Here is a 15985-nt window from a genome sequence, read left to right as displayed (position 1 = left end):
TTCTTTTCTTTTTTTTTTTTTTTTTTTTGTCTTTTTGTCTTTTTCCGTGTCCGGCAATGGATCGCAACCCTCAGTGTTGCCCCCTTACCGGACCGGGGACCGGCAACGGGATTGCAACCCTCGGCGTTGCTCCCGCGCCTTGCTCAGCCAGTGAGCGGGAACCGGTCTGTATGTGGGATCCGAACCCTCGGGTGGGAGCGCCGCCGCGCTTCCCAAGCGGCACACTATCCAGTGCGCCACCGGGCCGGCCCACCTTTTTATTTTCTTAATGGTGTCCTTTGATAAGCAGAAGTTTAGAATTTGAAAAAAGTACAATTTATTAATTTTTTCTGTTATGGTTAGGTGGGTTTTTTGGTTTTTTTGTGTGTGTGTTTTAGAATATCTTTGCTAACCTAGGTTGTGAAGTCTAGAAATTACAATGTGCATTCTTATGGTAGTATAGTTAGAGTTATTTGAAAAATATATATATATAAATTTTACAACAGTAAAGTTACATTTGCACCCTCATCTTCACGCTATTTCTGTATATTTAGAAACATGTTATTAATGCTACAATACAATGATATTACGTTTTTCATATTCAGTTGCTTTTTAAACAACCTTACAGATATTTAGGAACTCAAAGGCCAAATCTATTACTGAGAAGAGGTTTATTTCTTACGGCACATGACTTCCTAAACAACTTGAGAGATAAGAAATATAACTTTATATGTTAATCTACATATTTACCATTATTGGCGCTCTTTCTTTCTATAGATCTGCCGTGTGTATGTGTATGTATTTCTAAATAAAACTTCAGGTGTCGTTTGAAAGAGTAATTCCCCCTAAGCCTATTAAAAGTGTAGTGGTCATCTATTTGGTAATCAAATTTTTGATGAAAAATAGCAGTTTCATAGCAAATTTATCACACAACCTTACAAAGATTTAGAAGGTTATGTGCCATAAGAATGAACCTCTTCTTGGTCATAGAGTTGGCCTTTGAGTTCCAGAAAAGCTTCTGCTGTACTTTGCTGATGGAGCTACTTTTGAACCTGGGTTATATAGCTTTGTGAACAAAGGAGATTTCTAAACACTAACATGAAATGCCTCTTGGTTTTTTTTCTACAGTTCTTCTTGGATTCCTCGTGGAAATTACATAGAGTCTAATCGTGATGACTGTACAGTGTCTTTGATCTATGCTGTGCACCTTAAGAAGTCAGGTTATGTCTTCTTTGAGTACCAGTATGTCGACAACAACATCTTCTTTGAGTTCTTTGTAAGGCCTTTTATATTCTAGAATTTACTTTTTGAGGGGCATGCATGTAAATTTCCCTCAATCAGTTGTTCCCATGTCACTTTATGCCTCCTTCATTTTTTGTGTTAACTGAACATTTCGCTATTAAAAGAAAGCTTAAGTTTTTTCTATAATATCTTATTTTCTGGTTAATATTGTTTCTTTACCTCTAAGCTCTCACCTTGTGGAGTAACACTGGGTTTATTTTACTTTGTTATGATTGTTAGATGACCATTTGGTTTAGACATTTTATGTAGCATGTATTTTCCCCAAGATTCATTTTAACTTTGTTTTTATGGCTGTATATGCTATTTTGTTAAAAATGTGTTTTACCAGTGTTTTAGTTTTTACTTAAAAGACTTTTATTTTCTTTTTGCAGTTTCAAACCTTTTTTACTAGCTAGAATTATTTAGTTTATTCTTGGGCAATTATTTCAAAAGTGGCTGCGTGTTTGATTCTGTGAATTTTGTACAGGTTAAAAGAATCAAGGGATGCGATAGTTGATGTCTGTAGTAAGAGATTACATAGCATTACAGAATATAGGATAAAATAATAGTCGGACAGAATAGACTGTTACATAAATTACTTAACTATTAGATATAAACTGTATCTAATCTAGCAAATATTTATTGTGGCAGTGACTCAGATGCTTCAGAAAATGTGTCAGATTGACTTATGCCAAACAAAGTGTGTGTCATCTAGTAAATGGGAAACTATATTGAAAGATGTTTCTGTGGTGCAGATATCAGGAACAAATGTACTAACAATTCTAAAACAAATTTGTATTGCTCTTGGTAATGGGAATTTCTAAATCAAAAATTTGAAGAATTTTGGCAAGAGATATTTTCTATGAAAGTATGAGCCTTAGCTTTGAAGTCAAGAGATTCTGGCTCTAGTCCCAACTCCGTAATTACTAGCTGTGTGTTACTGAGTAATTAAGTTACCTTTCTGGCCCTTAGCAATCCCTTGTATGAAGTGGATTGTGTGAGAAGACTTTTTAAGGAGTCTCCTAGAACTAATATCTTTGATGAGTTTAAGATGTTAAGCAACATTCAAACAGATTTAGTTTGAAGTTACATTTGTTTGCAAAACACTCTCAGAATGAATGATTCCCTGTTTCACAGGACATTTTGGTAATATTGCTAAGAAGCAAAGCAGTTAAATAATAGTTAGAATAAGCGTTTAGTTTTGTATTGCCTAATAAGTCCTTAGAGAGCTGTCAGTAAAAGCACTCGTAAGGCATAAAGTTTCATTACTTCCTCTTGATGATGTCTTTGTTCTTCTGGTTATAGCCTGAATTGGGATGGCAAATTCACATTCCTTCTTTTATTGATGTTTCAGCTTCATAGGTCGCAATTTACTGACTCAGAGGGTCTATACTTCATGGTCATCATGCTAATGGTTAATGGGAAGGAAATATCTGAAGAGTGAAAGATGCAGTTGTACTCTGAGAGTTATACTTGTGGGAATTATATAGTTTAAAGCAATAAGGTTTTTAATTCTGGAATTATATAGTGCTTTCATTCAGCCCTCCCTTCTTTTAAAATGATGAGACTGAAACCTAGAGAGAAAATAAGTGATTGGACCAAGGCTACTTTTAGAATGAGTAACAGAACTCAGGTCTCCAGAATGAATGCCAGTAGAATGTCCTGCTAACACCTGATGTCTGCTTTCAGCTATAAAAAAGAAAGCTTTCAGCTTATCTACACATTAACCATCAAAGTATATTCAGGGTCCATATCTGCTTTTAAATGGCTTAACAGTTGTATTAAAATGGCCATTAGGCTTACAGTATAAATATGACATTTAAATTCAATTAAAGTAAATATCCTTAGTAGCTGATGTTCCCTGGTATTTGGATGCTAAAAGGATCTATTTTCTAGTTAGTCAATCTTTAGGAAATAGCTTTTATGGGGAATATTTTAGTGTTTGTAAATTGGTTAGGAGAATGAGTGAAGTAGCAAAATGATTTAGAGAAGAAAGAAATAGTCATTTCTTCTGGCGGAAGCCATTTCTTTCAGTGGAAGTATAGGTGATGAGATCTTATTTTAACTTTACTGTTGCTGACTATTTTGCAATACTGAAAGGATAGCCTAACTTTTTGATGTCTCTGTAATTCTTCGTAGACCTGGAAAAGTAGTGCCCCAACTCCTAGGCAGTTTGGAAGAATTGCTTGGAAAACAGGAAGTGTTTGGTGATAAAGATATTAGCTGTAGTCATTTGAATTGGCATGGCAAATGATTAACATTTATCCCCAAGAAAAAATGTGGGACTTTGACTTTGGCCATAGCCACTTACTTATACATTTAGATTAAGTCTTGGGGAATTGAAAACAAAGCAGACTTTATTTATTTACTAATTAAAAATTTTATTGCCAGAAACATTGTGAAAATCAACTTTATTTTTATACTATTGGGCCTGCATGGTGAATGCAAGCTGTTAAAACATTTTGGTAAGTTGGGCACTTTTGTTGCGGTGACTTTTTCTTTCATGTGCATTGTCAGTTTTAACTCTTCCCCCTTTCTCTCTTCTTAATGGGCTAGCCTTTTTGTTACAGTAATGAAGATGATTTATTTAGAACCACTCACTTATATGCACGTATCACTTAGGCTCAGAGGTCCTGGTGTGTTTACTTGTTAAGAATTAATCATGGCCTTTGTTTAGTATGTATTGAATGACGTTGTTACAATTTGTGCTGGGTACAGAATTTAATTAAAGCCTTTATTCAAGAAGTTTCACCAGGACTCTTTTATTTAATCTACAGATTCAAAATGATCAGTGCCAGGAGTTGGACACCACCACTGACAAGTGGGTAAAACTCACAGACAATGGAGAATGGGGCTCTCATTCTGTAAGTCTCTTTATTTTAACTTCTCCTTTCCCCCCAACTCTATCCTTCATTTTTCCAAACTTTTCTAAAAGTTCATTTGAAGGGGAAAAAAAAGATCAAAATTTTCTATTAATTTAGATAATTCTAGATAGGGAAGAAACTGCTCCTAAGTTTCATGGACTCATTCTTACTTTTAGGTTATTTATTTCTACCTTTTTCTTTCTCCTTAGGTTCCTTTCCCATCATACTCCAACTTTCCTCCCTTTCAAAGGGGTATCAACAAGAAAAAAGGCTTTTCAGAACTAATATTCAAAACATTTGAGTATGTAAGTTTACAAATGTGCTTGTCATATGTGATAGAATCAGTGGTTCTTGTCATTATAAGGATCCTTGAATCCCTTTCATCTAACTTTCTCTGCAGTGTTCCCAACAAGTGATTTTCAAGCTTGTGTTGTTGGGTGCTGTGCTGTCTCCATTGTTGGGCAGCTCTGATTATCACAAAATTTACTCATGTTTGTAGTCTCAACCTGCTTCCTACGTATTTGCTACCCATTGGCCAAAATTCTACCCTCTCTGGTCACATCAAGTAAAGTAACTACCTACTTCTTCCCAGGACATCTCTTTAAATTCTTGAAGTCAATTATCAGGTAACGTGATTTGGTGAAATACATTGTTATTCAAGGTGCTATTCCTCTGGAGTGAGACCTGGATTTAAAATCCAGCTCTGATTTATAGTTGTTTCTTTAGACAATTTGCTTAATCTCTTTGCATCTGGTTTTTCTCATTTGAGAAATGGGAACAGTCTTGCAAGATTAAAGGAGTTGATGTCTTGGAAGGGCCTAGTCCGGTGCCTGCAATGTAGATTGAGCTTGGTTTTAATAAGTGACTATCCATCCTTGCCTTTAGGGTTGTAGCAGGTGCCAGATTGTTGGATGATTAACACAATGTACCATTCAGGGTATTTTTTTTTAAAAAATCTGTATGTCTGAAAGTAATATTAGTACCACTTAAATCCATTCACCTAAACACCCAGTCAGGTAACCCTTGTTACAAGTAAACCTTAGCACTTACAAAGACTTAATGCAAGGGAAAAGTACTTCATGCACTACTTCTCCAAATCTCTGAGTGAAGTAGTTGGGTAGGTTTTAATCTTATACAGCTTGAATTTGACCCATCAGAGACTGCATAGAAAAGTAAAGGTGGCAAATGAGAAAGAAGGAACTCTTAAGGTTAGCTCACCTACCCTGCATCAGCTTGAAATTGATCAGATTAATTTGATTTGTAATTAAAAATATGTTCCAGTGGCAAAGGAAGCAAATACTAGACATAGTTTAAGTTCTAGAGTCAAAGGAGTAAGTCAGGTTAACTTATAAAAACAGTCCTATTTTCTCTTGTTGCTGTTGCAGTGTTGTTCATTAAATAATTTTTAAGAGAAGCAGACTCATTCTGTTGGCTTTTTATTTCCAGAGCCTATAAATATACAACTGAGCGGGGTGAATTCCTCTAAAATGAATCTCTTTTAAATCTAAAACAAGTCTTCGTGGAAATGGTTTGAAAATAATTTTATGTTTTTGTTCAGACTTGAAGATTTCTTTTCCTTCATTATTACATTTTGTGGATTTGCAAACTATTTTTTTTAGAAAATGTTAACTTCAGCAGAACTGAGGTCTAAATTAACAGTAGACTTAAATTTGTGGGTTCTAAACTAATGGTATTTCAATATAATGCACCGAAAAAGTATATAAGGAAGTAGTTTTGGGTGTGATTAAAGTAGCTTGGTTTATCTGAGCCGAGTGTCTTTTCTTTCTCTTTATAGGTAATGCTAAAATCAGGCACAAACATACTGTATTGGAGAACTACAGGCATCCTTATGGGTTCTAAGGCGGTCAAGCCTGTGTTGGTAAAAAATATCACAATTGAAGGTATTTTACAGTAATCTGTTTTAGTAGTCATCTATCACATCTTATAGTTAAAATATTTATTAGTGTTGGTTTGGCCAGCTCCAGAGTTTAAAGGACAGGAAATGTTAGGCATTATACATGTCTAGGGACCCTGGCTTTATTCCTGGCAGGCTGACTTTTTTCTCCCCTTGTGTCCTTGAACTGAATTATTTGATCTATGTGAAAAACATGATGGCAATTTTAGGTGTCTTTAAATAAAATAAAATTTCTTTCTTAATAGGAGCCTATTATTCATGTGAGAAATGTCTATTGTACCAGACATCAAGCTTACCTGGGGAGTTGATAATCTGGTCACTGCTATATCCATAAAAAGAACAATAAAATAAAGATCTCCACCTGACTGTTTCCTAAACTTCTCTTGCCTCTCTGAGCTAGCTGAATCATTTATGGCCCAGGAGAGCAGCTGATAAACTTTGGCATGGTTCATTCTTATTAGGGTTACTTTTAATTAAAGCACTGATTCTCCTTTATTAAAGTTTGGCTTATGTTTTAATATGTTCTCAGCGTGCATGTGCCTGTGACATTAACTCATTAGTCATGGGGACATCTGCTGGCAAACGCTGGAACTAGCCAGAAGACAAGTCAAGCCATTCGTAAGATCTGTGAGGTCTTATCTGTGACTTGATGAGCAGTGAAGAAAAAGGGAACAGGTAGCCACAAAGATCAGAGAGTAGTAGGCTTATAGAATTGGAAGGGACCTTAGGGTTTATCCCATTTTTGAGTTAGTGGAGTTGTCCTTTGATAACTTAGATCGTACGTTTACTATACTTGTATCAAACCTCAATCTCTTAAGTGTTTGCAGCCCTTGTGTTTAATTCAGTATCTCAGTTCCTTGCACATAGTATGTGATTTCTTAGTGCTGAATTAATGAGAGAGAGGTTTCAGGCTGAGCTTACTGTTAATATTTCTCTCTCACTTCCGGGCAGAAGCAGCAAGTAGGTGCTGATTTGCTTGTTGATATCGGGTCCTCCCTCCCTTGCTTTGTTTTTCATACCATGCAGGAGTGGCATACACATCAGAGTGTTTTCCATGCAAGCCAGGCACTTTCAGCAACAAACCAGGTTCATTCAACTGCCAAGTGTGTCCTAGAAACACCTATTCTGAGAAAGGAGCCAAAGAATGCATAAGGTGTAAAGAGGACTCCCAATTTTCAGGTAGGACTAGTTTATGCCTTTGTTCTTTTCTTTCTAAATTTGTGTTAAGTGTACAGTCATGAGCCAGAAGTCACACACAAAGCTTGCCAGCAATGATGGGCCAGACACCAAAGTGCTGAAGTGAATCAATATTGAATGGATAAAATATGACATCTTATCCCTTTCTATGTGACTTTCCTCTTTGTCTATGATTTTTCTATTCCACACCCCACAGGTAACTGCTGTGAATATGTTTATACTGATCTAAAAAATATCATACTTTTAGATGATTTTTGGCATAGAGATATACTTAGAAATTAAATTGTTCCAAATTTCTAAGGTTCAGTGATAACGGAAGGAATCTAATGACTTCTTGGAAAAACTATGATATGCTCCATGTGTATCATGGAAACATTTATTGCCATAGGGAAAAAAAATATGCCTTTATTTTCCTTAGGCCTAACTAGTTCTACTTAAATTACTCTGCTAAGGTTAGTTTTACTTTTGAGTTATCTGCCTGTTTTTGTTTTTGCCTTTTCTTAGAGTCACAAAGGAATGGATCCATTTCTCAAATTCTTCTTTATGTTGCAGAGGAAGGATCCAGTGAATGTGTGGAGCGCCCTCCCTGTACCACAAAGGACTATTTCCAGATCCATACTCCATGTGATGAAGAAGGAAAGGTATCAGCAACATACAGTCAACTCCATACTGTATTTATCCAACTCTGTCTCAAATTTGAGCAGACTCTAATTTGTTCCAGAGATAGATTTATAACAAATATATGTAAGTAGTACAGAGGAAATTTAAGAGTTTAGGTTCTGAAGCCTGCCTTCCTGGCTTTGAATTTCAAATATACTGCTTATAATACTATGGACAAATTACGTGATGTCTCTAAGCCTCAGTTTTTCCATCTGTAAAATGGGATGATAAGGGCACTTAATTTCATAAGGCTTCTATGAGAATACATGAGATATTCAGTGTAAAGTTACTAGCACATAAAGTGCCTGGCACATAGTGAGTGCTCAATAAATTATTGCTATTTTTAACAGTTATATTTTTTCAGAAGTAATAATATTGGGAAGAACATAGCCTTAAAATGTTCACTGTGACTCACAGGATGGAAATATTTTGTAACTTTTCTATAATTATTTGGTTACTCAGTAGGGTTGTCAATAAAAGCCATACAGCCATAGGCTAATTCTGTTATGGTAGATTAGTATGTAATTGCATTTAGAAAATGTAAAGTAATTACCACATAAATGGCACTTAGCTAGAGGAAAAACGCACATATGAACTCGGAGTTGACCCACCATTCTCTTAATTAAAGAATTAGCCTATACCAGCCTATGTCATTGAGGAGAAGCTGAGATTAAAGTGGCTGCTATGTAGTGTTCCTTATGTATATTTGCATCTTTGAAATAATAACATTTATTTTCTTAGTTTGGAAAATACCTGTTGTAGATGTCAGTAAAATTATTAGTTTCTTTTCTTAATTTTGTATCCCTAGGTGAAATCTATACTTCTTATGTGTTTTAGTCCATTTCTGTTGCTTATAAGAAAATACCTGAAACTGGGTGATTTATAAAGAAAATGAAATTTATCGCTTACAGTTTCAGAGGCTAGGAAGTCCAAAGTCCAGGGAATGTATCTGGTGAGGGTCTTGGTGGTGGCACCAGTGACACAGGGTATCACATTGTAGAATGGAGGAGCAGAGAGAGAGAAAGACAGACTCTCCTCTTCTTTTAAAGCCCTCAGAACCACACCCCTGACCACCATTTTTAATCCATTCACTATGGCACAGTCCCACAATCCAATCACCTCTTCACGGCCCCACCTTTCAATCATTATAATAGGATTTCCACCCTGTTTAACAGTCACAGTGGGGTCCAAGTTTCTAATACATGAAACTTGGGGAACATGGTTCAAGCTTCAGTGAGTTTTAGAGGGACATAATTCAATCCACTACATTGTGTTTATTATTAATCTTACCGTTAGGTCAAGTTTTTTTTTTTTTTTTTTTAAAGGAACATACTTTTCAATACTTAAGACCAAGTCCTTTCTAGTTTTTATAGCAGAATGAATACTTACTAACTCAGAATAATTTGGGGAGACGACCAATTCAAATTAGTGGAAAATTTCAGTGGTAAGAAGTATGATTATTACTTTCAATAAGAACAGTAACTCAAACTAACAGCTGTTACTTTACAGTGGCTCCTTGTAAAGTAAGTTAAGGTCTCAGTGGTCTTACAATAATGACCAATAAAGGCCATTTCTATTTAGAAAAAAATATGTAGAAAGGTGCCACTAAGGTGGGTTGAAACTAATTTTTTAAAAATAAATTTTATTGTGTATACAATGTGATATTATGGTATACATATATAAAATGGTTACTGTAGTGAAGCAAATTAACATATCTCCTATCTCATAGTTATCCCCCTTTTTTGTAGCAAGAGCAGCTAAAATGTACTCATTTAGTACAAATCCCATGTACAATGCAATTTTATTAACTATAGTCCTCATGTTATACATTGGATCTCTAAATGTGTTCATTCTACATATCTCCTACTTTGTATCCTTTGACCTACATCTTCTCATTTCCTCATGATTCTGTCTTCCGCCACCCACTGTTTTAGTCTCTGTATATTTGTTTGTTTGGTTTTTACTTTTTTAGATTTCACATATAAATGAGATCATGCAATATCTTTCTTTCTGTGTCTGGCTCATTTCACTTAGCATGATGTCCTCCAGGTTCATCCATGTTGTGGCAAATGGCAGGATTTCCTTTTTATTTTAAAGGAATAATATTCCATTGTATATACAAGTTATCATCATGTCTGTTCAACATAGTATTTGAAGTACTATCAAGAGCAATCAGGCAGGGAAAATAAAAGGCATTCAAATCAGACAGGAAGAAGTAAAATTATCTCTATTTGTAGGTTACACGACCCCATATGTAGGAAACCACAGATTCCGCCTAAAACTGTTAGAACTAACAAATAAAAATTGCAGAATACAAAATCAGGATACAAAAGTGGCAGCACTTTTATACACAAATAATGACCTAGCTGAAAAAGAAACCAAGAAAACAGTCCTCTTTATGATAGCATCAAAAAATATATACTTAGGAATAAATTAAACCAAGGGGGTGAAAGGATCTGTCCAGCAGTAACTATAAAACATTGATGAAGAAATTGAAGAAAACACAAATAAATGGAAAGATATTTTGTGCTCATGGATCAGAACAATTAATATTATTAAAATGTCCATACTTATGCAAAGCAATATACAGGTTCAATGCAATTCCTATCAAAATCTCACTGGCATTCTCCAAAGAAATAGAAAAACAAAACAAAACCAAACCTAAAATTGGTATGGAACCAGAAAAGACCCCAAATAGCCAAAGCAATTCTAAGAAAGAAAAACACAGTTGGAAGAATCACACTTTCTAATTTAAAAGTATGTTATAAAGCGATAGTAATCAAAGCATTATGATACTGGTATAAAAACAGACAAACAGACCCGTAGAACAGAACAGAGAGCCCAGAAATAATCTGAACATGTACAGTCAACTAGTTTTCAATAAGGGCACCAAGAGGACACAATGGGGAAAGGACAGTCTCTTTAACAAATGTTGCTGGATAAACTGGATTTCCACTTGAACGAGTGAAGTCGCATCCTTATCTTACATCATACACAAAAAAATCAACTCAAAATGGATAAAAAACCTAATTGTGAGACCAGAAACTATAAAACTCCTGAAAGAGAACATAGGGGAAATGCTCCTTGACATTGGCCTTGGCAATGATTTTTTGGGTATCACAATGAAAGCTCAGGCTATAAAAGCAAAAATAAATAAATAGGACTACATCAAAGTAAAAAGCTTGTGCATAGCAAAAGAAACAATCAACAAAATGAAAAGGCAACTTATGGACTGGGAAAAATGTTTTCTGTTGAGCCTGAGTGAACTCTGAACATGCCCTAGGTAAGGGACAAAAAAATATACTAACACTCTATAAACTCAGTGATTTTTTAAAAAAGTGATTTAAGACTTATTTCAAGATAAGTATTTCTAGCTTCAGATGTAAACAAAAAGCAATTGGAATTTAATGAAATAACATACACAGTAAAGAAGCTTAGATTACATATGTGAATTTAAGATGTTTTTCTGTTTTTGTTTGTTACAACATTTTCATTTCTTCTTTCATCTTTTGAAAAGGTCTTTGGTTCTTGCTCAGAATAGCCTGGTGATTTTCCAGAGGTTTAATAATGTTTCGCAGGTTGTTCAATGACTCTGTTTTGGCTGTCTTTGTTCTGCCACGCTCTCTTTGATCTTATTTTCCCCTTGCTTGGAGAGGATCAAGTTGATTGGCAAGGAAAGTGGTTATTAAGGTATATACACTCAGAATATTTTAATTTATATGATGAAGGGATGTTACAATTTCCATGTTTGAATGTTAGTTTGATCGGTTGCTTCTTGCCTATAGGAAAAGTTTTTCAGGAAAATTTTAATTGGTAACTAGAACCATTCTAATCCTGATTGAGATCCTAGTAACACCATGAACATGTGGAATGCCTCCTCATTCATTCATTCAGTAAATATTTACTGAGCCCTGGTTATAAACAGAATACTAGGTGTGAGGGCAGAGCTAAGGATAGAAGAAAAACATAAATGTCTTAATAGAGGGAGGGCAGATGTTCCACTTAAACACGCATCACCTGGAAGGCTGCATCCCAGATTTTCTGATTCAATAGGTCTGGGGTGGATGGAGCCTGAGAATTTGCATTTCTCAGAATGTTGTAATGCTGATTCTACTAGTCCAGGATCTCAGCACTTTGAGAACCGCAGATCTAGACTCTAGAGGAAGAGATAGACAGTCAATCAAAGAAAATGAACTAATGAATTATTATTTCAAATTGTGATGAATGTTACAGCAGAGAACTCTGAGTTTTATGGGGATCTGACCCAGTCTGGGAAAGCCTCAGAGCTGTATAGAAAAGTAGACAAGGGCATGGGAGAAGAGCGTTCTTGGTAAGGGAGCAGGATGGTGAAGACCTGATATGGGAAGGAGCATGGTGTGTCTGAAGAACTAAAAGGATGTGTGACTGGAATGTGGGTGTGTGGGCAGGGGATTGCATTAGATACAGTTAATAGGCTAGTGCTAGAATAGGCATGGTTTCATTGACCATATTAGGGATTATGACCTTTATCCTAAAAGCATTGGGAAATCAGTCCAAGGTTCTTGGTACTAGAGTGATGTGATGTGATTGGATTTATGTTTTATATAGATTTCCTGGTGGGGTTTTGAAAACAAGATTAGAGGAGACAAGAGAGGATGTGCGCAACCACTTAAGAGGCTGGTGATACTTTTATTTGGATGAGAGAAAATGAGAGCAGGGGATGGCAAAGGGAATAAATGGAAGGGTGTGGATTGGAGAAATAAGTAGAAGTAAAATTCACAAGATGTGACAATTGACTAGATTTGGGGGTGGGGTTGGTGAGAGAGGGAAGTATTAAAGATGGATGGGTGAATGTACTATTCTGTTAGAGAGAAGGTTTGGAGGTAGGGAGGAGAAGACCACCAGTATAGTTTTGACTGTGCAGTGAGACCTGCCCCCCTGGTGGAGATGTTGGAATGGCAGATGTGTGTACCAGTCTGGAGCTCAGTAGAGCATCTGGGCTAGATATGTGAATCTGAGAGTCCTCAGCAACTAGCTGGTAATTGAAGCCTTGGGCTTGGGCAAAATTTTGCCCAGAGATCATAAAGTGGGCTTAGGACTGAGCCACTGCTAGGAAGGATGAGCAGTCATGGTGACTGAGGAAAGTGGCTTCAGAAGTGGGAGGAAAACCAAGGGAATTAGAATCACAGAGTATTTACAAAGATAGGAGTGGTTAAGGAGGCTGAAGGGTCAACGTGGATGGGGACTGAAAAGTGTCAGATTCAGCAATATTGAAGTACATGGTGACTTGAGGAGAGCCCTTTTAAAACATAAAAGCCAGATTGAAGTGGGTAGAAGAGATACAAGGATTTAAGTCTTCTCATATATCTAGTAAGGCATTCATTCACCAAATATTTCTGGGGTCTACTATTTATCAAGTATTGTGTAAGGCCCTGTATAGACAGAAATGAACAAACATGAAGAATTACTTGGTTGGTGATTTTGGCTGATGGTTTCTGAAAGTCTCAGGGAAAGAGAACAAATATTCTTATGACATTATTCCCTGTGTTAGGTAAATGAGGTTTCACAAATGTGACTTACCTGAATAAAGCATCATTTATATTAGAGATGTATAAAGTAGATAATTTAAAGAATATTCACTTCTCAATAAGTATTCACTGTAAAATTGTCTTAAGTAGTGAGTTAACTTGAAATTTTTATGTATGTTTTGTTTTCAAGAAAATTATTTAGAGCCCACTTTTTATATAAAATAGGGTATAGAGGTGCATATAAGCACATGTACAGATTCAATGACTGAGTTTTGAATTCAACAGAATGTCAGCTAGTGATACTGGGCAAGTGTTTGTCAAGAAAGAAGGCATGATTTAAAGTTACCAAAAGTTTGTTAGAGCTTCTAATGATAATGGGTAAGATAAAGCATTGTGGACTAAATGCTATAGTTAAGTGGATATATGACTAATTTAAGAACCATAATTATAATGTTTGTTTTAATAAATGGATATCAAGGAGGAGTATTGTATCATGTATTTGCCATAGGAATATAAACAAACTATTTCTACATATTTTAACTCATACAAAGAATATGAGTCAAATGACTTATTTTGAATATTTTATTTAAAAATCAACTTCATGAAGATGTAGGAATATATATCAAATTGTGAGTTGATAAACCTGGGAATAATGATAGAATGAAAATTCAGAAAGACCCCAGTGTGCTTGAACAATGAGCTCAAATTAGTAAAATAAAAATTTGTGTGAAAGTTTCAGATATAATAGCATTTAGAAAAGAGAAAATATTTACTTGCAAATAAGATTCTCAAGAGATTTCAAGCTTTAGAAGACCTTGCTTAGTCATTAAAAAATGCAAAAGCTTTTTAGAGGAGGAAAACCCTCCAAGCATGCAAAAGATACTTAGCTTTTAATTAAGCTGTCCAAGGTTGGAAAAAAGCAAGTTTCTCACTTGATTATTGTGTCCACATGGTCATCTCAAATTCACTTTCTTTCTTTCTGACCGGTAAGGGGACTGCAACCCTCAGCACGGTGTGGTCTGCACCACGCTCAGCCAGTGAGCGCACCGGCCATCCCCATATAGGATCCGAACCCGCGGGCCTCTGTGTTACCAGTGCTGCACTCTCCCGAGTGAGCCATGGGGCTGGCCCCTCAAATCCGCTTTCTAATATCAAGAGGATAAGATTGTTTTTGTTAGGGAGTCAGCAATTCAGAAAAGGCTTTAGATTTTATTTATTCTGGGTACTAGAACTAGATAGAATTACCTTTGTGCTGTCATTCCCCACCTCCCCCATTGTGAGATGTGATACACATGTTTCCTTTTAATGGTGGTGGAGCAAGTTGTTAGTTTTGCTTAGATACTTGGGGATAATTATAAAATTCTGTACTAATGAATTTAAAATATACTTTTTAGAAATTATGGGAGCCATGTGCATTGCAACACTATTCAAAATAGCCAAGAGATGGAATTAACCTAAATACCCACCAAAGCATGAATGGATAAAAAAAAAATCTGTGATATATATATACACAATGGAATACTATTAAGCTATAAAAAAATGAAATCCTGTCATTAGCAGCAACACAGATGGAACTGGAGAACATTATGTTAAGTGAAGTAAGCCAGGCACATAAAGACAAATACTGAATGATCTCACTCATACGTGATGTTAAAAGAATAAATTTAGACATATTTAACAAAGTTTAATTAAGCAAGAAAAGAAAGAAGAAAGTGATCCGTGAATTGGGCAGCCAGCCGCAAGAGTCAGAACAGATTCAGAGGGACTCCGCTGCTAACACGTAGTTGGTTAAGATTTATAGACAGAAAAAGGGAAGTGACATACAGAAGACAGAAGTGAGGTATAGAATAGTCGACTGCCTGCATTTGGCTGAGACTCAGCTATCTTTACAGAAGCACACTTCTGAGTTAGGTTTCCAATTTGTTTATGTACTAAGTTCGGCTGTGGTTCATATGTCACAGCCCAAGTATGAAAGTGTGGAGGCTTTATCAGGCCAATTTTTTTTTGTTTGATTTAACAGTGGAATCTAAAAAAAAAAAAGTGGTTCTTACAGAAGTAGAGAGTAGAATAATGGTTACCAGAGGAGGGAGAGGGGAGGAAAAGTGGTGAACTAACAGGTACAAAGCTATGCTATCTACCCTGAGTGAATCATGGCGCAGTATATGCATGTAGTGAAGCAACACACTGTACCCCACACATATGTACAAGTAAATGTTAAAATTAAAAAAAAAAGAGGAAAAAAAAAGTTGTATGTGAGCCCTGACTCAAACCAAAGTAAAACTGAGGGAGAGGGGATAGGGACAGAGCAGGAGTCTGTTGACTCATGTAACTGGGAAGTCAATATACAGCAAACTGTTTTATCACACCTTCTTTCTCTTACACCTTCTTGCTGATATTCTTGGCTCAGTTCAATTCCCTCCTCAGGCGGGCTCTTTCCTGCTTATTGGCATCTCCACCAAGCCACAATCATTCTCACAGCTTTTGATCCTAGGAACACTGACCATAGTTTCAGAAAAGACTCTGATGGGCCCTGCTTGAATCACAAGCCCATCGAAGACACATCTTTCTGTTCAGGAGCATGG

The 15985-nt window shown here is 36.0% G+C and overlaps 1 protein-coding gene across 1 annotated transcript in view; it reads left to right on the top strand.

Annotated features, from left to right (window-relative positions):
- Positions 1-15985, top strand: part of KIAA1324L (KIAA1324-like ortholog) — a 169909-nt gene that overhangs the window by 96938 nt on the left and 56986 nt on the right. Inside the window, exons 4-8 of the mRNA XM_008589304.1 lie at positions 1108-1255; positions 4038-4124; positions 5920-6025; positions 7066-7218; positions 7789-7877. Coding sequence (XP_008587526.1) covers positions 1108-1255; positions 4038-4124; positions 5920-6025; positions 7066-7218; positions 7789-7877 — 583 coding nt within the window. The remainder of the gene's footprint in view (positions 1-1107; positions 1256-4037; positions 4125-5919; positions 6026-7065; positions 7219-7788; positions 7878-15985) is intronic.

This window comes from Galeopterus variegatus, unplaced genomic scaffold (assembly GCF_000696425.1).
Source record: "Galeopterus variegatus unplaced genomic scaffold, G_variegatus-3.0.2 Scaffold136, whole genome shotgun sequence".
NCBI classification, from domain to species: domain Eukaryota; kingdom Metazoa; phylum Chordata; class Mammalia; order Dermoptera; family Cynocephalidae; genus Galeopterus; species Galeopterus variegatus.
The sequence above is the reverse complement of the archived record's forward strand: the minus strand, read 5'-3'. Positions and strand labels throughout refer to the sequence as shown.